Source organism: Anolis carolinensis, unplaced genomic scaffold (assembly GCF_035594765.1).
Source record: "Anolis carolinensis isolate JA03-04 unplaced genomic scaffold, rAnoCar3.1.pri scaffold_7, whole genome shotgun sequence".
NCBI classification, from domain to species: domain Eukaryota; kingdom Metazoa; phylum Chordata; class Lepidosauria; order Squamata; family Dactyloidae; genus Anolis; species Anolis carolinensis.
This window is the reverse complement of record NW_026943818.1, coordinates 19250977-19275347: the sequence shown is the minus strand read 5'-3', so window position 1 is coordinate 19275347 and position 24371 is coordinate 19250977. Positions and strand designations below refer to the sequence as shown.

Sequence of the window (24371 nt, the reverse complement as noted above, 5' to 3'; positions counted from 1 at the left end):
GGACAAGGACCTAAAGTCAGGAAATACAATCTGTGAGCTGAAGATTGGGCCCGACGTAAGGAAACTATATTACAAAGCACCACAGATATTTATAGATGGTTTAGGGGGGGTAAGACATTGGAGTAGATGTCCAGGGATCTACTCAACCACAACAACAACAAGTGAAAGATCATAGGAAGAGACCATTAATTGCCAGAATAAGAAACAAAGGAGAGACTACCTCAAATATAGGAAAAATTCAAAAAATCTTTGAAGACTATTATAGAAACCTCTATAAAAACACACAGACAGATACTAAAAAAATAGATCAGTATTTAGCAGATAGGAAGGTCACCAAACTTTCAGAAGGCATGAAATCAGACTTGGATAGACAAATTATATGGGAAGAACTGAACTCTGCCATAGACAAGGCCAAGCTAAATAAAGCCCCAGGCCCGGATGGTTTCAAAGCTATTCAATTTTGATCAAGTTGGCCAATTGCAATATTCAAACTTGCCTCAAGCAAGATACAGATACACCCTGGACATCATTCCACAGATACAGTAGAGTCTCACTTATCCAAGCCTCGCTTATCCAACGTTCTGGATTATCCAACACATTTTTGTAGTCAATGTTTTCAATACATTGTGATATTTTGGTGCTAAATTCATAAATACAGTAATTACTACTTAGCATTACTGCATATTGAACTACTTTTTCTGTCAAATTTGTTGTATAACATGATGTTTTGGTGCTTAATTTGTAAAATCATAACCAAATTTGATGTGTAATAGGCTTTTCCTTAATCCCTCCTTATTATCCAACATATTGGCTTATCCAACGTTCTGCCGGCCCGTTTATGTTGGATAAGTGAGACTCTACTGTATATAAACCCCACTTGTCTGGTTTCCAACAGACCTCACAACCTCTGAGGATGCTTGCCATAGATGTGGCTGAAACATCAGGAGAGAATGCTTCTGGAACATGGCTAGACAGGCCGGAAAACTCATAGCAACCCAATGAATATACTCCTAGGCATGACTTCTGTCAAAATTCAGCATCAGAGGGAGAACTAGCATGGAAACAATATGGATTGGTTCCTACACTACAAAAGAGAAGAGCAGTTCAAAAGATTTCCGCAAAGTTTTCATCCAAAGCTAACCATCGGAGGCAGCTGCTATGTACCTCGCCTGTTGTAAACAGGCAAAATCAAAAAATAGGGCTGGTTTGGGCAGAACTCTATCCTTTTCCGGCTTGGATTGAATTGCATTATTTATTACAGAAACAACACTGAGAACTGTTTCTCCAGCTCTACTTCACATTCCTCCCAATGCTGATACTGCTTAAAAAGTACAGCAAGACAAAATATAAGAGTACCATTGTCGAACGCGCACTTTGCCAGACAACTTTGTCTCCCACATTATAAGACTGAAATCTCTTAAGGCTTAGTTAGAGCTTAGAGCTAAAACATAAGGTATTTCGCTCCCTTGTTTTTTACTTTAGGACATGCCACCCCGCAAGTATTTATCTTTAATTTCAGAGAAAATAAGTAAACCCTTCCCAATAGAGGACTGGGCATACTTTGGAGGGACATCTCAATTTTTTTTTATTATGATGACACTAAATATATTAAAGTTAAGATAGCTGCTTGCGAAAGAGACGAGACGTCGAGATTGGCACCTTCAGACCCAAATTCCTCCATTAATCCAGCCACACAGTGTTTTTTTTTTAATACCAGGCGCACAAAATGTGCCGCGCAAAGCCCAGGATCTTGTGAAGATTTCCCCCCCGCCAACTCTTGTGTCACAGAAATGTATTAATCCTTTAATGCCGGGATTTCATCGCACGCACCCCCTGCCGCTCGCAGCACGAAAGGGGCTGTGACTGACACAGAGGAAGTTGGTTTGATGAACACGGACCAAGGAAATGCACGGAAAACACGATACCGCGCAGAGCAGAATCTGCCGACCCACAGGAAATCCACCAATGTCAAATAATCCATCGTTTTGTTGGTCGACCAAGACCAACTGGAGGACTTGGCCTTGCGGAGGAAGTCCATTTTTCACGGCTGATTATATTTTTGGAACATCTGTGAATTCAACAAGCGCATCACGGGAACATGGAGAGGACTGTATTTTCCCCATCTAAAAAACGAGGCACCCATCATCCAAAAAACAAGAGAGAACAGAAGGAGCCAATGCAACCCATCATCAAAAGGGAATGAAGATGTTGCCAAGTGATAGTTTCAGACTCACTGCCATATATTTAACTGCAAGTCCTTTCTGTTTCAGATACAGTAGAGTCTCACTTATCCAACATAAACGGGCCGGCAGAACGCTGGATAAGCGAATACGTTGGATAATAAGGAGGCATTAAGGAAAAGCCTATTAAACATCAAATTAGGTTATGATTTTACAAATTAAGCACCAAAACATCATGTTTAACAAGAAATTTGACAGAAAAAGTAGTTCAATACGCAGTAATACTTTGCAGTAATTACTGTATTTATGGATTTAGCACCAAAATATCACAATGTATTGAAAACATTGACTACAAAAATGCGTTGGATAATCCAGAACGTTGGATAAGCGAGTGTTGGATAAGTGAGACTCTACTGTACAAACAAAGGAGACAAGTTAGCTCATCTTATCAAAAGATGAACTGAAATGAATTCTTTTCCCATGGCTTCTTCAAAGGAAAATATGATTGCTGAGAGCCTAAATGGATGTATACCGACTTCATGTGACTGCCGTATCTGTGACTTATATTATGAAACTAAGTGTGTAACAAAATAAACTTTCACAACCCCACCGGAAATAAATGCAATTGCTGGACAAAAATGCACAATGGCTTGTGGAGGGAACTCAGTTAGCAGTCATCCGTCTGAAGACACACAATCGCAAAGCCATCAATACCAAATATTCTCAATCCCTGCATCCAAAATGTCACTGAGTTTCATCACTTATAGGTGTTCAACTACAGTAGAATCTCACTTATCCAACATATAATAATATTGTGCTATGCTAATAATATAATATATTGTATATACTGTAGAGTCTCACTTATCCAAGCTAAACGGGCCGGCAGAAGCTTGGATAAGCAAATATCTTGGATAATAAGGAGGTATTAAGGAAAAGCCTATTAAACATCAAATTAGGTTACGATTTTACAAATTAGGCACCAAAACATCATGTTAAACAACAAATTTGACAGAAAAAGTAGTTCAATACGCAGTAATGTTATGTTGTAATTACTGTATTTACGAATTTGGCACCAAAATATCATGATATATTGAAAACCTTGACTACAAAAATGGCTTGGATAATCCAGAAGCTTGGATAAGCGAGGCTTGGATAAGTGAGACTCTACTGTAATATTGATACTAATATTATGAAATGCAATATAATACTAATAAGACAATATAATAATATTAATTATATATTAAATGTAATACAGTAGAGTCTCACTTATCCAAGCTAAACGGGCCAGCAGAACGTTGGATAAGCGAATATGTTGTATTGAAAACATTGACTACAAAAATGCATTGGATAATCCAGAACGTTGGATAAGCGAGACTCTACTGTATATATACTGTTGGAAATAGCAATCTCCAAAGTCTCTCACTATTTATTTGTTAATGTATATATTTGCTAACCTTTATTCTATGTGTATGTTGATTTGCCAGTTTGACTATACCTCTTCGGTGTGGGAGGGACTATAGACATGTGATTGTACTGAGCATGTTCAGACTCAGGACTCCATTTTGTATTCATTCGCCTTTTTGCATCAGACCTCAGTGGAGGTAGATGCATGTATATTGCTGTTTGGACTTCAATATTTATTTACTACATTTATATCCTGCTCTTCTCACCCCGGAGAGGACTCAGAGCGGCTTATAAATCAAATGTACATACAATATATTATTAGCATAGCACAATATAAGCATTAAATTACTATATTGTACTATATCATTATATGGTAATATTAGTAATATTACATTTAATATATAATTAATATTATTATATTATATTATTAGTAGTACAATATTGTATTACATTTTAATATTATTATCAATATTATAAGTATTTACAATATATTATACAGTATGCTTATGAGTACAAGAATGCTTAAAGACTTAGCTCCAGCCTTCTGCCAGCCTAGCAGTTCGAAAATATGAGTAGATCAATAGGTACTGCTCTGGCGGGAAGGTAATGGTGCTCCATGCCGTCATGCCAGCCACATGACCTCGGAGAAGTCTACGGACAATGACGGCTCTTCGGTTTAGAAATGGAGATGAGCACCAACCCCCAGAGTCGGACACGACTAGACTTAATGTCAGGGGGAAACCTTTACCTTTACTATGGATTTTTTTAAAAAAAATATGGAATGCTTAACAAATTTGCTATGGATTATTGATTAAGAATGATGCCCTGTACATCCTATCTGTAACTAAACTTCAATAAGAAATGTGCCGCTATAGTGAATTAATACAAGATGTTAATGAGTAAACAAAATATGTTATTTTTCAAAGAAGACTTTAGGAGGGTTTTTTTTGTCTCTGAGTGCATACTTTAAACTAAAAAGTTTTTAAAGAGAGTGTGCTTGTTTTGGGCGATTACAACTGCAATTTCAACTTTAAAGAAACAACCAAATATATTTTTGTAGTGTCATGTCTTTGTCCTTGGCAATTCAAAGACATGGTTCTTCAGTTTAACAGCTGAGTTACCTGTGTGCCATTACATGAATGCTTGTGAACATTTGTTCAAAGAGTTGACTTCTAACAAGGTCATGCTTTTCTTGACTAATGATTTTCAAAAGGTGGTCTCCACATATTCATGGAGATTCACATTTGACATCATTTTTCCTTTTCAACAAGGTGATGATTGCCATTTATTTCCAAAAGGATATGTGCTCAGAGACTGGGTACAGTTATTTTCCAATATATACAGACAGGGTACAGCCATATTTTGGCCCTAAGTGCTTCTTAAAAATAACATACAAATACCTGATCCCACGGGCTGTGCCCATGTATCAGTCCGCCAGCCACTGAATCAATGGACAAATTATAAACCGTATCAATCCGACTTAATGCAAAGCTGTAATCCCCTTTAAGTACAGATCAAAATCTGTGTTGTGAGTTATGTTCATCATGTCATCTGATAAGGAGCAGTAGGGAGCCTTGAAGAAAAAAGAGCAACAAAAACCTTGGACAACACGGTTAAGTGGGAGTGGCCACTGAAAACAATACAGTAGTCTCACTTATCCAAGCCAAACGGGCCGGCAGAAGCTTGGATAAGCGAATATCTTGGATAATAAGGAGGGATTAAGGAAAAGCCTATTAAACATCAAATTAGCTTATGATTTTACAAATTAAGCACAAAAATATCATGTTATACAACAAATTTGACAGAAAAAGGAGTTCAATACGCAGTCATGTTATGTTGTAATTACTGTATTTACAAATTTAGCACCAAAGTATCACGATATATTGAAAACATTGACTACAAAAATGGCTTGGATAATCCAGAAACTTGGATAAGCGAGGCTTGAATAAGTGAGACTCTACTGTATATGCTTTTGCTCCGTAAGATTAGTTCCACGGTGTATTATATGGCAACGCAGATTCATCCTGGGAAAAGGATTATGGGAGATGGAGCCCAAAACATCTGGAGAACGTCATGTTTGGGAATATGGTGAGAGCTGTTCAATAGAGGAGCTCTATGCCTAGGAGTCTAGTGGAAACAGAAGCAGAGGCTGGATGGCCATCTGTCAGGGGTGCTTTGATTGTGCCTCTCCTGTATAGAAGACTAGCTGTGCCCAGCCACGCATTGCTGTGGCGAAGTATGGTGGTATGGGAAATAAAGTATTGAGGAATTGGTGGTAGTTAAGGTAAAGGGTAAAGGTTTTCCCCTGACTCTGGGGGTTGGTACTCATCTCCATTTCTAAGCCGAAGAGCTGGCCTTGTCCTTAGACTCCTACAAGGTCATGTGGCATGACTGCATGGAGCGCCATTACCTTTCCGCCAAAGCAGTACCTATTCATCTACTCTCATTTGCATGTTTTTGAACTTTAGGGTTGGCAGAAGCTGGGGCTAACAGTGGGGGCTCTCTCCGCTCCCCCAATTCAAACCTGCAACCTTTTAGTAATGATAGTAATAATAATGACTTTGGTAATACACACTGCTTCACTTCCTTCTCAGTGTGGAAGAGGCCTAAGTGAGGCCTAACTCTGCCTGGGCTGAGTGGGTTGCTAGGAGACCAAGTGGGCGGAGCTTAGCCTTCTAACTGGTAGCAATTGGATAAAAACAATTCTTCCTCTCCCTCTAATTAGGACTTTATTTTTCTTTTCTTTTTGTTGTATGAACGCAGAGGCATGGATGAGGGGTTGTGCTGCCAAGTGTAGTGTTTCTGGGATGTGTAGTTTTGTTGTTTTGTCCTAGGCCGAAATTTCATTACCCTTTTATATATATAGATTGTACAATTTGTATATATGTGTTTTATTGTAAGCCGCCCTGAGTCCCCTGTTGGGTGAGAAGGGCCGGATATAAATATTGTAATAAATAAATGAATAATGTGCGAGAGGGAGCGGGACTTCCTGCCAAACTATTCAGCTCTAGAAGTTTCCAAAGGGACTCACTGCACAAAATATTGTGTGAAGCAGAGAGACCATGAAGAAGAAAGCTGTTTTCTTATACCACCAGCTACTGTCTTCTAAGTTGTACGGCACCACAATTCAATTCCCAAGAGCATCCGTACTCTGTATATATCCCCTACCTTCTCATATCTTTTATAGGTGGGAAGCGCAATGCTGTTCCCCCCGATTTTTCACACCATAAACACGCCGCCTTTCCCCGCTGGAAGGGGTTTTATTTGTTTTGAGGTCAAGCTTCCCAAATGACTGCGCAAAAAGCTGGGCGCGTGATCACGCCGCTGTGAAATGCGCATTTGCATTTTCAATCTAGTAATTCACACTTGCAAACAATGAAATTACCTCTGACGGGTTGTTATCGTTACCTTCCCTCCTTCATGCCTATGTGGGCTTTGCATTGCAAGAATTATGCATACATATGAAACAAAGGGAGGGGGCTTGGTGGAAGAAAATCAGAATTTTGGACATTGCATCCTTCATATGCACGAAAATATACTGTAGATATACCATAAATCTATGGATTTCGATGCATCTTGTCATCATTAGTACTTTCTTGCCTTCAAATGCTCAAAATATGCCCAAGTTGTGGTTTGGAACTCCTTTGTATTGTAGATATTGAACACAGTCACCCAGTTTAAATGAAACAGGAACTATAGTTAATGGTGGAAACTTTGATAAATCTACTGCAGCAATAGATATTATTATGATTATTATTATTATTATTATTATTATTATTATTATTATTATTATTATTGATACAAAAATCTGTCAAGTCTCAATTCTGGTGCATGGACATTTGAGCCATTTTTAAATGTCTTTCTGCATTTTCTCATGAACTACACCAGTAATAATCTGAATATTGGGCTCAAATATTGGACCAAAGTTCAAATCCTGGTAGAGGCTGAGATTATGACTTCTCCCAAGCTGACCAATTGGTTTCCATGGCTAAGCAGGGTTTTAAATCAGTTTTATTTTTTAATGCCATTAATATTCAATTCTATTTCAATATTCTTATATTTTTAGGTTTTTAAATTGGGATTGTATTAGTTCTACTGTAAACCATTCTGGAGAGAAAAAGCGGAGTACAAATAATAATAGTGTGATCCAGTACAACAGCCAGCAGAGTGTCTGCTGTGGACTCATCTTGTTGTGTTTCAAATAATAATAATAATAATAATAATAATAATAATAATAATGATGTGTTGCCGAAGGCTTATCACTGGGTTGCTGTTAGTTTTCCAGGCTGTATGGCCATGTTCCAGAAGCATTCTCTCCTGAAGTTTTGCCCTCAGAAGTTGTGAGGTCTGTTGTAAACTAAGAAAGTGAGGTTTATCCCTGTGGAATAATGTCCAGGGTGGGAGAAAGGACTCTTGTCTGTTTGAAGCAAATGTGAATCCCTCAAGTCTACATAGGGATTAATAATAATAATAATAATAATAATCCATATTTACTTGAGTCTAATGCATCATCAAATCTAATGTGCAACTCAAGTTTTCAAAACCCTGAAACCAAAAAAGGTGTTGTCAAAAAAGGTAAGCATTTACATTCAAGTAAATACAATTTAATTTTTATTTGTATATTTTATAATGTTGTTAAATTTACTAATCTATGTTTTAATCAATGTTGATTGGGTCTGTCCCCATGTTAGCCACCCTGAGTCCCTTCGGGGAGATGGAGGCGGGATACAAAAATAAAGTAGTAGTAGTAGTAGTTGTTATTATTATTATTATTATTATTATTATTATTTATTATGACACAGCAAACAAGATAGACATGCTGGATTTCGTTTCACAAAATCATAAGTCGAACACTTCCCAAGTGTCTAGGACTGTATGATGTATTTTCGGATGATGTGTGCCGATCCCAGTAGGGTGGCCTTTTGCAGTGGGCAATCGTGATTTTGTCAATGTCTATTGTTTCCAAATGCTGGCTGAGATGATGATTATGATGATGATGATTATTATTATTATTTGTACCTTGGTCTCTAGAGTCGTAGCCCAGTGCTCAAACCATCCCACCAGGCTGACTCTCTTGTAAATACCCCAAAACAATGAGATACACTCAACAACGCAACTCGCACAAATAGACGAACAAACCAAGACATACTTGAAGCAATGGAAGACGCAAACCTCAGCCTGAATTGGGCAGAAACGGAAGAAAGAGCAGAACAAATTTCACCGAAAAACCGTAACAAGAAAGCCACGCACACAGCTGGCTCAGCCTGGATGGAGGAGGGCCAGTGACAAATCACTAACTGATACAAAGAACCTGAGACGGTGACAGGCTGAAGAACAGGTCAATATCAAGCTGTCACAAAGCCCTCTGAGAAGCATAATTAACCGCTTACTAACCTGGCATCATCATTCATTGTGCAGTGGTCAATGGGAGCCATGAAGCTCACGAGTTTGCTGTGGACGTGATACCTGGAAGAAGAAGAAGAAGAAGAAAAAATAAGACACATGCCGAGAGGGTGAATTAAAGGACTATTTACAGAGAGAAACGAGCAAACGCTGCTGCCACAGGAGACATCAGAGGCAGGAAGCTCTAATCTTGGGGATGAATTGGACCCGGGTCCAAAGGATAGCTCCTCTCCTTTCCATGTGTCACTATTTGACCACTTTGCTGGCTTGAAATGTTTTTTTTACAGCACTCAGAAATTCCAATACAGATATGCTAAGACACATCTTTTTAGACCTACTTTATGGACAAGACGTTGAACGTGAGCCAACTTTTGGAAATAAATGGCCATCTCTGAGCACACATCCTTTGGGAAATAAATGGCAATCATAACCTTATTGAAAAGGAAAAAATATATCATATCCGTTTGGCAAATGGGAATCTCCATGAATGGGTGGAGATCACCTTTTGAAAACTACTGGTCAAGAAAATCATGACCTTGTTAGAAGTCAACTTTTTGAATAAGTTATATTCACAAGCATTCATGTAATAGCTGTGGCGCAGGCAGGAGAGCAAGCCAGCTGCAATTAACTGCAATGAATCACTCTGACCAGGAGGTCATGAGTTCGAGGCCCACTCGGAGCCTATGTTTGTCTTGTCTTTGTTCTATGTTAAAAGGCATTGAATGTTTGCCTATATGTGTAATGTGATCCGCCCTGAGTCCTCTTCGGGGTGAGAAGGGCGGAATATAAATGATGTAAATAAATAAATAAATAATGGCACACAGGTAACTCGGCTGTTAAACTGAAGAACCATGTCTTTGAACTGCCAAGGACAAAGACATGCCACTACAAAAATATATTTGGTTAGCAGAGGATGGTTGCTTCTTTGAGATTGAAATTGCAGTTGCAGTTGCCCAAAAGATATACACTCCCTTGAAATCTCTTAGTTTAAAATATGCACTCAGTGATAAAAAAAACAACAATGTCTTCTTTGAAAAATAACAGATTTTGTTTACTCACAAGCATTTCTTATTAAAGTTCAGTTATATATAGGACGTAGTTCTCTATGTTGAGTACACAGGATATCATTCTTAATCAATAGTCCATAGTCTTTAGGTATAGTTGTACTCACTGAAGTCTATAAGCAAACATGCACCCACCTCCACTGAGGTCTGATGCAAATATGAGGTCTAATGTAGTACACTATAATACTAACACTAACAAGACAATATAATAATTATATTTTATATATTACACTAGCTGTGCCCAGCCACGCGTTGCTGTGGCAAAGTGGTGGTGGTATTGGTTAAAAATTGTGTAATTTTTATTTGACGTTATTTGTATTTTTTTATAAATTTTATTGTAAGTTATATTTTTATTTATTATATTTTATTATTTTCTTGTATTATTTTTAGTTATTTTCTGTTATTATAGTATTTTATTTTATTGTATTAATTTTTTAGTGTTTTTTATTATTTTTTATTGGGTTGCTAGGAGACCAAGTTGGAGGAGCTTAGCCTTCTAACTGGCAGCAATTGGATAAAAGCAATTCTTTCTCTCTCTCTAATTGGGACTTTATTTTTCTTTTCTTTTTGTTGCATCAACCTAGAGCCGTGGATGAAGGGTTGTGTTGTCAAATTTAGAGGTTGGGGGGCCTGTAGTTTTGTTGTTTTGTGGGTCGCCGTGATGCCATCACTCTTTTATTTAAATAGATGTAATATTACTAATAATATTGGAGTACAGTGGTATAGTACAATATAATAATATACAATCCTAATACAGTAGAGTCTCACTTATCCAAGCCTCGCTTATCCAAGCCTCTGGATAATCCAAGCCATTTTTGTAGTCATTGTTTTCAATGCATTGTGATATTTTGGTGCTAAATTCGTAAATACAGTAATTACAACATAACATTACTGCATATTGATCTACTTTTTCTGTCAAATTTCTTGTATAACATGAAGTTTTGGTGATTAATTTGTAAAATCATAACCTAATTTGATGTTTAATAGGCTTTTCCTTAGTCAATCCTTATTATCCAAGATATTCGCTTATCCAAGCTTCTGCTGGCCCGTTTAGATTGGATAAGTGAGACTCTACTGTATTGTGCTATGCTAATAATATAATATATCGTATGTATATATCTGAATCCCCTTCGGGATGAGAAGGAAAGGATATAAATGTCATAAATAAATAAATAAATACATAAACATGCATCCACCTCCACTGAGGTGTAAAGCAGACAGAATACAAAAATGGAGTCCTGAGTCTGAACATGCTCAGTACAATCACATGTCTATACCTCTCCCACACCAAAGAAGTGCAGTCAAACTGGCAAATCAACATACACATAGAATATAGGTTAGCAAATATATACATTAACAAATAAATAGTGAAAGGCTTGGGAGGTTGCAATTTCCAACACCAACAGTGTGATGCAGCAGCTAAAAAAGACAACGGGATTTTGGGCCGGATCAAATTTCCATGCTGAATGTATAGCAGGGAGGTTGTTTACAATACATGGCTAGGACCCAGCCGATCAGGCATGTACCGCTTACTTTTCCAACTACAGCTCCCAGAAATCCTCACCGTCTTGGGATTTTGGCAGCTGTAGTCCGAAACCCGCCTTCAATAAGTTCAAGGTGTTTGGATTTCTGAGGCCAAAGTCAAGTGGCCCTCATGCCCTCTCTCTTTGGGGTTATTATTCCAGCCAAGGCAGGCAGCACTAACCTCTCCCTTCCTTCTTAACGGTAAAAAACACAACAATAAATTAAACAGGCAATTTGCTGCACTGTAATGAAACCCCAAGCCCAACGCCAGAGGCACTTTTTATTCCGGCAGGCGTCTCAAAACAGAAAGTTTTAAAAGAATGGGCCGAGGTTGCTGCACTGTTTTTTTAAAGATGAAATGGCTTTAATTGCTTTCTATCTTTTTAACTGTAGCTTTACAGAAGTTACTAGTGTCAATGGTTATATCCCATTTTAAGGTTCGCTTTGAGCAGCTTTATTTCTCGAGTCCCAATTTTTTATTGGAAAAGGAAAATAGGAGGAGGAAGAGGAGGAAGGCTGGAACACTCTTTTGTCTGTGTTAGTTAACTTTATATATACTTAGCTTTGTCTATCCGTAAGTGGGGCACGGGGAAAAACCCACAAAGGTTTATGTGTTCAGGTCAAGGTGAATCATGAATACCTCCCCGACTGTGACAGGAAGGGATATTGATAGTCAATAATTACAGGCTTTTAGGCCCAACAAAGCAGCTCCCCCCTCTTTTCATAAATTATCTTATGACATCTATCTTAAAAACGGCTCTGCCAGGCCTGACCCGGCCCGACTCCGCTGACTTTCCATTGAGTGCCACCTCGGCTCAAGATTTATCACTGCGTTCGCCACAAGGAAGGAAAGAGAGTTGACACGGAGCATCTCTGCTTTCAACCATGCGCTGCGCAATAATCTCCACCCTCCAAAAACATGGCAGCTTCTCCATCTTCTAGAATAGAAGAAACTATCTATGTCTGGGTTGCTGCGAGTTTTCCGGGCTGTCTGGCCATGTTCCAGAACCATTCGCTCATGACGTTTCACCCACATCTATGACAGGCATCCTCAGAGGTTGTGAAGTGTTGGAAACTAGGCAAGTGGGGTTTATATACGAGGGTTGAATGAAAAGTAATGCCTCCACCTTCATAACTCTTCAACAGATGGCCGTAATGGTATGCGGCAGGTACTGACTTGTTCAGTAGACTCTCCTCTACAGTTCCATTTGGTGGGAAGCCTTAGCATTGAACGGTTGTGTTGTTAAAGTGTGAAGTATGGAACCCTGTGCAGACGGGGAAGCCTTAGCATTGAACGGTTGTGTTGCTAAAGTGCGATGTATGGAACCCTGCGTAGAGGGGAAGCCTTAGCATTGAACGGTTGTGTTGTTAAAGGGCGAAGTATGGAACCCTGCACAGACGGGGAAGCCTTAGCATTGAACGGTTGTGTCGTTAAAGTGCGAAGTATGGAACCCTGCGCAGATGGGGAAGTTTTAGCATTGAACAGTTATGTTGTTAAAGTGCAAAGTATGGAACCCTGCGCAGACGGGGAAGCCTTAGCATTGAACGGTTGTGTTGTTAAAGTGCGAAGTATGGAACTCTGCACAGACGGGGAAGCCTTAGCATTGAACGGTTGTGTTGTTAAAGTGCGAAGTATGGAACTCTGCACAGACGGGGAAGCCTTAGCATTGAACGGTTATGTTGCTATAGTGCGAAGTAGGGAATCCTGCGCAGACGGTCGGTCAATGCAACTTAAGCAACGTGGAGTCATTGAATTCTTGACAGCAGATGGTGTCACCCCAAAGGAGATTCATCAGAGAATGAAAGCTGTTTATGGTGATTGTAGGGTTGTTGTATGTTTTCCGGGCTGTATGGCCATGTTCTAAAAGTATTCTCTCCTGACGTTTCACCCACATCTATGGCAGGCATCCTCAGAGGTATAGTGATTGTGTTGATGTGAGTACTGTGCATTGTTGGGAAAGTAAGCTTAAAGATGTTGAGGTGGGGTTGCTTAAGTCTGCGCAGGGTTCCATACTTCGCACTTTAACAACACAACCGTTCAATGCGAAGGCTTACCACCAAATGGAACTGTAGAGGAGAGTCTACTGAACAAGCCAGGACCTGCCGCAGACCAGTACGGCCATCTGTTGAGGAGTTACGACGGTGGAGGCATTACTTTTCATTCAACCCTTATATATCTGTGGAATGATGTTCAGGGTGGGAGAAAGGCACTTGCAGACTAATCCAACCAGAGAAGCCAGCCATAGCAGAGCGCTTGATGTCAGTTTTACTAATCTGATGCCGTTTTATGCGTCACTTTTATTGTAGTGTCCTTAATCCCAGTTCTTATTTTGTAGCCCATCTTTCTAAGAGCTTGGCTATAAAATGGGTGGGATGAAACTAACTTAGGCAATAAAGAAATATGTTCCAGAGAGTGAGACAGGAGAGGCGCTAGTGCTATCTTTCTCTCTCTCACACACACACACACATTTTTCTATATTTCTCTCCTTTTTAAGGAAAATCAATCCAAAATTGTTGTTGGTGCTGTAACTTAAAAATATATATTTTAGGACACTCATGAAAGCAAAAAGGAAGTTTTAAGAAAACTCTTCACCTGCCCAAAATTTTTAAAAAACAGAGGATCCAATTTCAAAATGCAACAAAATCATTTCAAACAGCAACTAGAAAAAATGCTCACATTCCATCCAAAACAAATTGGATTACACATATGGGGAAAGGGATCCTTTAAAACCAGCAAAAATAATACAGTAGAGTCTCACTTATCCAACATAAACAGGCCGGCAGAACATTGGATAAGCAAATATGTTGGATAATAAGGAGGCATTAAGGAAAAGCCTATTAAACATCAAATCAGTTTATGATTTTACAAATTAAGCACCAAAACATCATGTTATACAACTAATTTGACAGAAAAAGTAGTTCAATACGCAGTAATGCTATGTAGTCATTAGTGTATTTACGAATTTAGCACCAAAATATCACGATATATTGAAAACATTGACTACAAAAATTATTGGATAATCCAGAACGTTGGATAAGCGAGTGTTGGATAAGTGAGACTCTACTGTACATATAATAAAAGTGAAAATCTGTATGTGTGTATGTTGCTGGAGTGCCCACTTTTACAAAGAGCTATAACCCACAGAGCTGAGGAGCCACCAAAAGCACTCCCTCCAATGACATTTCAGGTTATAGTGAGCACCATGAACACGTAGCCCAACCCCTGCCAATGTCCTTCCCAAACACTACAGCCCATCATTCAAGGAATGCTTTCATTCAGGGACAATTTAATCCTAGATTTTATGTGTTTCCTCCACCGCAAACATCCCAGTGTTTCTTAACTCTCTCCACTGGTGTGGAATTTGCATAACCCCGCCTACTACTTCTCCCATAACCCTTTCCTACTCTTTTCAACTCTGTCTCCATAACAAACAGCAGAACGGAGCAGCAACTAAACATACTGGAGGAGTTTGGGGGACTGACTCCACATGATGGAAGTTGTAGTTCACCCTGAATCAAGCTAGAGCACTGTGACCCCCACTGACAATGGACCTGGACCACATTTGGCACACAGAACCCCCAAGACCAAAGAAAAAAACTGGAGAGGTTTGGAGGGAATTCAATTTGATGTATAGCATTTATAAGGTAAAGGTAAAGGTTTCCCCTGACGTTAAGTCCAGTCGTGTCTGACTCTGGGGGTTGGTGCTCATCTCCATTTCTAAGCCAAAGAGCCAGCGTTGTCCGTAGACACCTCCAAGGTCATGTGGCCATAGGCATGACTGCATGGAGCATTTATAGTTCACTTGAAAACAAGAGCACTCCGAACCCCACTGATGATGGACTGAGACCAAAAAGCCCCCATGACCAATTGAACATACAGCAGCGATTTTTGGGAATTCATCTTAATATCAGGAGTTGTAGTTCACATGCATCCAAAAAAACAGTGACCCCCATCAACAATGGACCGGAACACACCTTGCCACAGAGAAGCCCCATGACCAACTGAACATACTGCAGGGGTATGTGGGAATTGACCTTGATACTGGAAGTTGTAGTTCACCCTTATCCACAGAGCACTGAACCCAGTCGACATCGGATCTGCACCAAACTTGGCACACAGGACCAACATGGCCCACTGTGCAAACAGGCCTGGTTTGCGGGGAATGAGCTTGGCATATGAGAGTTGTAGTTCACCCTTCTCCAGAGAGCCCTGAACCCAGCCGACAAATAGCCCAGGCACCGCCTGGTCCCCAAGCTAGTTGTTAATAAAGGACAACATAGTAAACAGCAGCAGAAGCTAAACGCATATAAGGCAGGTGTCCAAATGAAAAGCAAGGTGATGCGAGAGCAACTCTGGAGAAGAAAGCTGCCAATTCCACTCACCGGATTTTCCTTCCTTTGCTGGCCTTGGTATCCACCTTCTTCCGGATTTTGCTCCGCAGTTTCTGGATGGCCAACCACTGCCTGGGAATTTGGAGAGAAGGCGAAAGCAGAATTAAACGGAAAGGGAAGGGGGGGGGGGTTGGTTTCTCCTTCATTTACTATAAGTTCTTTATAGGAACAAAAAATGCATTGCAGGCTTCTGTGTTTTGCTGTGTGTATTAGTAAGGATGGTGCCTGAAGGTTCAGAGTAGTGGTGTGCATTTGTATGGAATCACTGTTTGTTTTGTTTAGTTTCATTCATTTTGGCTCATTTTCATTTTTGTCTCCGCTTCCGAAAATGGGGCGCCTATCTGAATGGGATGTTCTTCTTGTGTCCGAAAAAAAACAACAACAATTTTCAGACCACTGGGGAAAAATAATTATAGTTCTCCTAAGGGCCAGTTTTAGAAAGAACTGAAGATTTGAATAGCGACAGGAGCCCAAAAATACCTTTGCTTTCAAAAATATATGTAATCTATAACAAATAATAAGACTACCCTATTGTATTTGTTCTCTATACAGCCCAAAAGAGAGGGAGGACCAAGCCACAAGCAATACAGAGAGATAGGGAGAAATAATGAATTTAACTATACATGCATTTTGAATTTTATAATTCATGGTTTAATAGAGTCTAATTAGAGTTTTAATTGATGTGGTACTATTTTATTGTTTATTAATATGTCGTTGTTTTATTGAATGTATTTTGGGCTTTTTTTTCCATGTCAGGAGCAACCGGAGTTGCTTCTGGAGTGAGAGAATTGGCCGTCTGCAAGGACGTTGCCCAGGGGATGCCCGGATGTTTTGATGTTTTACCATCCTTGTGGGAGGCTTCTCTCATGTCCCCGCATGGAGCTGGAGCTGATAGAGGGAGCTCATCCGCGCTCTCCCTGGGTTTGATTCGAACCTGGCAGGCTTCAGGTCAGCAACCCAACCTTCAAGTCACGAGGCTTTTATCCCCTAGGCCACCAGAGGCTCCAATTTTATAATTCATGGTTTAATAGAGTCTAATTAGAGTTTTAATTGATGTGGTACTGTTTTATTGTTTATTACTACGTCATTGTTTTATTGAATGTATTTTGGGCAATGTAATTTGCCAACTGTTGTAAGCCGCCCTGAGTCTTTCCGGGTGAAAATACATATATATAATAATATATGTATTACTAGCTGTGCCCAGCCACGCGTTGCTGTGGCGAAGTATGGTGTTATGGGAAATAAAGTATTGAGGAATTGGTGGTAGTTAAGGTAAAGGGTCCCCTGGGCTGAGTGGGTTGCTAGGAGACCAAGTGAGCAGAACTTAGCCTTCTAACTGGCAGCAATTGGATAAAAACAATTATTCCTCTCCCTCTAATTAGGACTTTGTTTTTCTTTTCTTTTTGTTCTATCAACCTAGAGGCATGGATGAGGGGTTGTGATGTCAATTTTCGAGGTTGTGGGGTGTTTACTTTTGTTGTTTTGTCCGCTGCCGTGATGCCATCACTCTTTTATATATATATAGATATCTATTAATATAATACATATATTAATTATGTAAATAAATAAATAAATAAATGAAAGAGTAGTTTTTCCAAGGGCCAGTTATAGAGAAAGAGACAGGTTTGATTTCTAAACAGAGAAGGGAAGCCCAACCATTTCTTTCCTTTGAAATTTCGTGTCACCTTTTGTTTCGTGTATCCGAAAGGACAGTACAAAACGAATACACAAATGAAACAGATGGAACAAATACCGCACACAATACTAGTTCAGAGTATTGCCTCTTGATTTCAATAAAAAGGAGGATGGTATTGTGCTTATACCCTGCTGACGGGCCTGCTTCACTAGGACAACCAAGAAGAACAAAACTAGAGAGTAGGTAGGCTTGCTCAAGCAGGGCTATTCATTTTTAGTATGAGAAGTCACCTCCATCCTTTAGGTTTTCCTCCTTCCAACAGTCAATCAACAGCCAATCCGGGAAGTTGCAATCCCTGATCAAGGGGAGTATCTTTCCTCTTTTTCCTTTTCCCTTCCCATCCGCTTTTCCTTTCTTGCTGTGCCATTTTTAGAATCTGAGCTGGAGGCTTTGTAAACCGCTCAGGGAGCCTTACAAGGTGTACGGTCGATTTAAATGCTCAAAATAAATACATAACATAGCAAACGTTAAAGCTCATTTCAAGCCTAGAGTAGAATGTACTATGGGAGGGGGAGGTAAACACAGATACATATACATACCACATTTCTAAATCCGGTTTAATGAACATTTAAGAACAGCCACCGGCTATAATTTGGAAGCACATTTTAAAAACAACAAGAGCATCAGGGGAAGGAGAAAGGGAGGGAATAATAAACAAACAAACGAATACACAAAACCAAACGAAAAGGGAGGGTGCACTGTGTGGAAAGAGCGGCATTTGCTGCCGAAAAGTCATTTGCAGCCATATGAAAAGCTCAGGCGCGTTGGAAAAACCGTTTCCAGCCTCGTTAAAATATCGCCTGGGTTTGCAGAGCACTCCGTGCCAAGTTTATTTGGTGCTCTGTCTGGGATATTACGGATGCTCCGCTATAATTTCACAGGATGCAGCCCCCTCCGCCCCGCAAAATAAAATAAAATCCAAAATAACACCCTGCACTTAAGTAGTGATTACATTGCACATTTATCTGACTTTACAATAAAATAGATTACAGTAATTAAGATTATATTAAGATTGCGGTAATTGGATTTTGAGATTTCCCCCCACCGCTCTGACGAGTAAATCAGGTAAAGGCGATGCCGGTTTCGAGCTTAAAAAATAAAAGTGCTTGTAACTAGCAGCAGAGTGTATTTCTCCTCGCCTCCTCCAGTTCCCTGCTAAACACCTTTGGCAAAACTGAACACACAAAGAGCTGCAGTCCTGAGTCATTTCCTCCCAGAAAGCCTCCCAGAAGGAAGGAAAAAAGAGTCCTCTGACATCCCATAGATATACAGCTAGATCAGCCTTATGGAACTCAAAAAATATGTGTTGTCAAAGGTTTCATAACCGGAATAGTTGGGTTGCTGTGAGTTTTCCAGGCTGCATGGCCATGTTCCAGAAGCATTCTCTCCTGATATTTCACCCACACCTATGGCAGGCATCCTCAGAGATTGTGAGGTATATGACTAATTAATTATACTGCTCTTTTCAAGATAGGGATTGATCTAAAGCTGAACATGAGACTGCAATGTAATGCAGCGGCAAAAAAGGCTAACACCACTCTAGGCTGCACTGAAGGAACCTCAGGATGATATGCAATCCAAGGGTGAAGCTCAGTATCCAATGCTATCAGAATGAGGACTTGCTTTCCTTGCAGCTCTCCATGGAGCCAAATATTTTCTACAGAGGCCAAAAGAAAGTTTTGGCCATGGCCATGCAGCCTGGAAAAGAAGGGCGGGGTATAAATAATTGAAATAAATAAATAATAATAAATAAGTATTAGCGAGATGTGAGGCTGGAGAGAAGATGGAAAGGCAAGAGGCACAGATTTGCACTGAGCATTATATTTGAATTCTAGCCATTTCACAGATATTCCAATATATATATATATATATATTCATACAGTAGACAGCAAACAGGTTAGACATGAAACAGGCCAAGTAAAGTGCCCTGGGGAAAAGAGAAAGCCAAAGCAAAAGAGGCCCTGCTTTGAATGCCTGGCAGAAGGGAATCTGGCCAGGACAGAATTGAATAGTCTCAGGGTTGCTGTGAGTTTCTGGGCTGTATGGCCATGTTCCAGAAGGTCTCACAACCTCTGAGGATGCTTGCCATAGATGTGGGTGAAACGCCAGGAGAGAATGCTTCGGGAACATGGCCATACAGCCTGGAAAACTCACAGCAACCCAATGATTCTGGCCATGAAAGCCTTCGACAACATATTGAATAGTCTCTGTTTATAACAAAATGATGCTAAATGCAGTGTCCTTACCTGCCCATCGCCACTTGATCATTTGGGTCCAAGGAGCTGGTTTTACGTTCAATAAGTTCCCGGAGGAGCTACAATATAAAACGTTTGGGAAAAAAAGAGACATTTAGCATAAGGATTCTCAACCTGCCATCTGGTTTCAAACTATCTCTCTCTTAGATTTTTAATTAGAAGATGGGAGCGAGAATCGGCACATTCCTGAGTCTCACTCAGCTCTTCTTCTTCTTCTCCTGGCCTTTAATTTCTACCTTGTTTTCAGACAAGGGTTCTCTGTTATGTCCCAGCCAAAGGAATCCTGGCTTAAGGCCACTTAAGGAACTACTGTAAAGGAAATAATCAGAAGAGATCGCAAACAATGATTTATGAAACCGGGAAGACGGATGGCTAGCCTTAATCGGGATTCTCTTAACACCAAGCTAATTCAGAAAGCTTCCCACGCTACCTTTTAAAAATTATGATAAATGTTTTGCAGATAAAAGGAGTTAGTTCAAGCAAAGAACAAGAGGATGCATGGCTTGACAGGGGACTCTATGGCCAACTTTTGGTGGCTCCACAGAACTCTCTGCCCAGCATCTCAATTGAACTGATCATTTTCTCACTTTTCCACATTGTCTAGCTTTCACACTTGTACACAGATATTGTAACGACAACAGCTTGGGCGATGTCAAGTTTGACATGGAATGATATCTGTAGCAAATAAACATAACAGAGTCTCCTGTTGTACTTTCAAGGCAAATGAATACATTACAGTATGGATGCACATATACAGGCAGCCCCTGAGCTACAAACATCTGACTTACAAACAACTCCTAGTTAAGAACAGAGGTGAGACAACAGAAAGTGAGGTAAATCTTCTCCTTGGAAGGGAAATCCATTCCTGGAAGAAGTCTTATCCGGGAAGGGGGGGGGGAGATGTCTCAGCTGAAATTTCATCTCCAATCCTTTTGTTATGATTAAATCTATATATATAAAAGAGTGATGGCATCACGGCGACCCACAAAACAACAAAACTACATGCCCCCCAACCTCGAAATTTGACAACACAACCCATCATCCACGCCACAAGGTTGATACAACAAAAAGAAAAGAAAAATAAAGTCGTAATTAAAGAGAGAGGAATAATTGCTTTTATCCAATTGCTGCCAGTTAGAAGGCTAAGTTCCTCCAGCTTGGTCTCCTAGCAACCCAATAAAAAACAATAAAAAACACTAAAAAAATAATTAAAAACACTAAAAAAATTAATACAATAAAATACTGTAATAACAGAAAATAACTAAAAATAATACAAGAAAATAATAAAATATAATAAATAAAAAGATAACTTACAATAAAATTAATTTAAAAATACAAATAACGTCAAATAAAAATTACACAACAATTTTTAACCAATACCACCACCACTTTGCCACAGCAACGCATGGCCGGGCACAGCTAGTATGATAAATGGTTTTAATGGAATTGTATGAAACATGAATGAATGAGAGCTAAGGATTTTGGAGACACCATTCTGAAAGATTGAGGCCTGGAAAACAAGAACTCATGAACTATAATTAAAAGTTGCAGAATTGCTGACATTGATAAGAACTGTGACAAAGGATTAACTGATGAACTTTTGGGGAAAAACAACGTATTACATTAATCAGAGACAATGGCTCTTTTAAGTTAAGGAAATGTTTACAAAGTTCTTTATGTTAGGAAGGAAGTCAAGAGTCAACATCTGCCAGGAAACTGAGATGGAGCCAGGATGTTTCAGGCTGGAAAAACATCTATCTATCATGTAAGCCGCCCCGAGTCCCTTCGGGGAGATGGGGTGGGGTATAAAAATAAAGTTGTTGTTGTTGTTGTTGTTATTATTATTATTATATTTACAACTTTGGGACAACATCAGCAAAATATTGCTATATAAGAGACTTTATTACAATCCAAAAAGTGTGACAGACAACGATGCTGTTCACCCGCCATTGTCTAAGGAGATGTATAGGCTGTATAGGGAGTGTCAGATCGACAATGAAATGCAGAATTTGGTCACTTTGCCTCCTTTTTTCAAGGGAAGAAAAAGGAGTACATTTTTGAGTCATGTCCTTTTTGGAGTTTTGGCATTTTGAAGTTTTAGAAGTTTTGGAACTGCGCATTGTCAGGCTGCAAGGAAAGCAGAATTTGGCCTAAGCAGGTACTTCTCCAAGAAGGGAGAAAAGGATATGGTAATATTTGGATGTATGCATGAGAATGAATGAATGCTTATATGTGTAAGTAAATGCTGAGTAAAAATGTAATTCCCCTTTGTTTGTTTTTAGCCAATGTAACTGTAGGTTGTTTGTGTATCCAATGTAGTTACATAGAATCTGTTTGTCTGTATCTCTAATGTTGTTCTTTGTGCAAAACTTTGTGCTCACACTGAAACTGCAATAAAAAGAACCTTTGTTTTAAAAGTTTTCATGACACTTGTTTCCACAACAAGCCAAATTTCTCAAAATCCAATTCTCACAGGAATAGAAAATGAGGTAACATCTTCTGAACAAGGGTAGACAGCAAAACAAACACCACAGGGGTGTTCACCCTTCTCTAGGCGATCCAAAGCTAACAAATATATATACAGTTGAGTCTCACTTATCCAAGACTCGCTTATCCAAGCTTCTGGATTATCCAAGGCATTTTTGTAGTCAATGTTTTCAATACATCGTGATATTTTGGATCTAAATTCGTAAATACAGTAATTACTACATTGCATTACTACATATTGAACTACTTTTTCTGTCAAATTTGTTGTTAAACATGAGGTTTTGGTGCTTAATTTGTAAAATCATAACCTAATTTGATGTGTAATAGGCTTTTCCTTAATCCCTTCTTATTATCCAACATATTCGCTTATCCAACATTCCGCCTTCCCGTTTATGTTGGATAAGTGAGACTCTACTGTATATATCTTGTTGGAGTTACACTTAAAAATGTACCTGTTCCAACTTGCATACAAATTCAACTTAAGAACAAATCTACAGAACCGATCTCGCTCCTAACTTGGAGACTGCCTGTACATCGATAAGTGTGTGAAATCTTATGCGATAATAAATTAGTGAGTTTGTTTGTTTGTTTTTGTTTACAGTATTTATATTCCACCCTTCTCACCCCGAAGGGGACTCACGGCGGATCACATTATGTACATATAGGGCAAACATTCAATGCCCATATACACATAGAACCGAGACAGAGACAGACGCAGAGGCAATTTAACCTTCTCCTGAGGGGATGTTCGATCCTGGCCACAGGGGGAGCAGTTGCTTCATCATCCACTGTGACGGCACTTCCTCATTCCAACGTCGTAAATTAGTTAAATTTGCCTCCCCACTTTATAAGTGGTACCTTATTTCCTAATTGATAGATGCAACTACAGTAGAGTCTCACTTATCCAACATCTGCTTATTCAACGTTCTGGATTATCCAATGCATTTTTGTAGTCAATGTTTTCAATACATCATGATATTTTGGTGCTAAATTCGTAAATACAGTAATTACTACGTAGCATTACTGCCTATTGAACTACTTTTTCTGTCAAATTTGTTGTATAACATGATGTTTTGGTGCTTAATTTGTAAAATCATAACCTAATTTGATGTCTAATAGGCTTCTCCTTAATCTCTCCTTATTATCCAACATATTCGCTTATCCAACATTCTGCCGGCCCGTTTATGTTGGATAAGTGAGACTCTACTGTATCTTTCGGGTTGCTAGGTCAGCAACGAGCAGGGGCTATTTTTTATTTTTTAATTGACGGGTGCTCACCCCGCCATGGGCTGGCCTCGAACTCATGACCTCATGGTCAGAGTGATTCATTGCAGCAGGCTGCTCACCAGCCTGCGCCACAGCCCGGCCCCACACTTTAGTAGTGTCACTGAATTACAATAAGATGCCCACCCATTTAGGAACGGTGTATCGAATAAATATTATGTCCCCCTTCCAAAAAAAAAAAAAAATCAGACCTCCACACACCTTCTCTCCTTAACAACTTAAAAAAATAAACACACACAAGGAAAATGCCAGTAATCCCTTCCCGGTAGTGTTTGTGCCCTCCCTTGTTTGCATATCCCTGCTATCCCTTGAAGTTGTTATTACTCGGCAATTACATTCAGATGGGTTCAGGGGCAGAGAGAGAGCGGCTTTGTTCTCGCAGGGGAGGAGGAAGAGCCTGCAACCCAGCCAGCCTCCTTTCCTTCTCTCTCTCTCTCTCTCTCTCTGCCCTGTTTATCTGATTGATTCCCCAACATCTTCCTGGCACACAATCTATCAGTTTATCTCTCCCACTTCATCACAGTCACTCCTGGCAGCTAAATACAAGCGCCCAAGCCAGCCCTACGCAGACGGGAGACACGCTGAACCGATGTCGCTCTGTAAACAATTTGCCCTCCGAGGGCTGGGCTGAAAAGGGGCCGCTCAACTGGTTCCCAGTCAATATTACCAACGTCAGGAAAGG

The 24371-nt window shown here is 39.6% G+C and overlaps 1 protein-coding gene across 1 annotated transcript in view; it reads right to left on the bottom strand.

Moving 5' to 3' along the window:
* The window catches only part of aatf (apoptosis antagonizing transcription factor), a 77071-nt gene that overhangs the window by 14995 nt on the left and 37705 nt on the right, over window positions 1-24371 (bottom strand). The window contains exons 9-11 of the mRNA XM_008120120.3: window positions 19910-19977; window positions 15959-16039; window positions 8979-9050 (exon numbers count right to left, since the gene is read on the bottom strand). Coding sequence (XP_008118327.3) covers window positions 8979-9050; window positions 15959-16039; window positions 19910-19977 — 221 coding nt within the window. The remainder of the gene's footprint in view (window positions 1-8978; window positions 9051-15958; window positions 16040-19909; window positions 19978-24371) is intronic.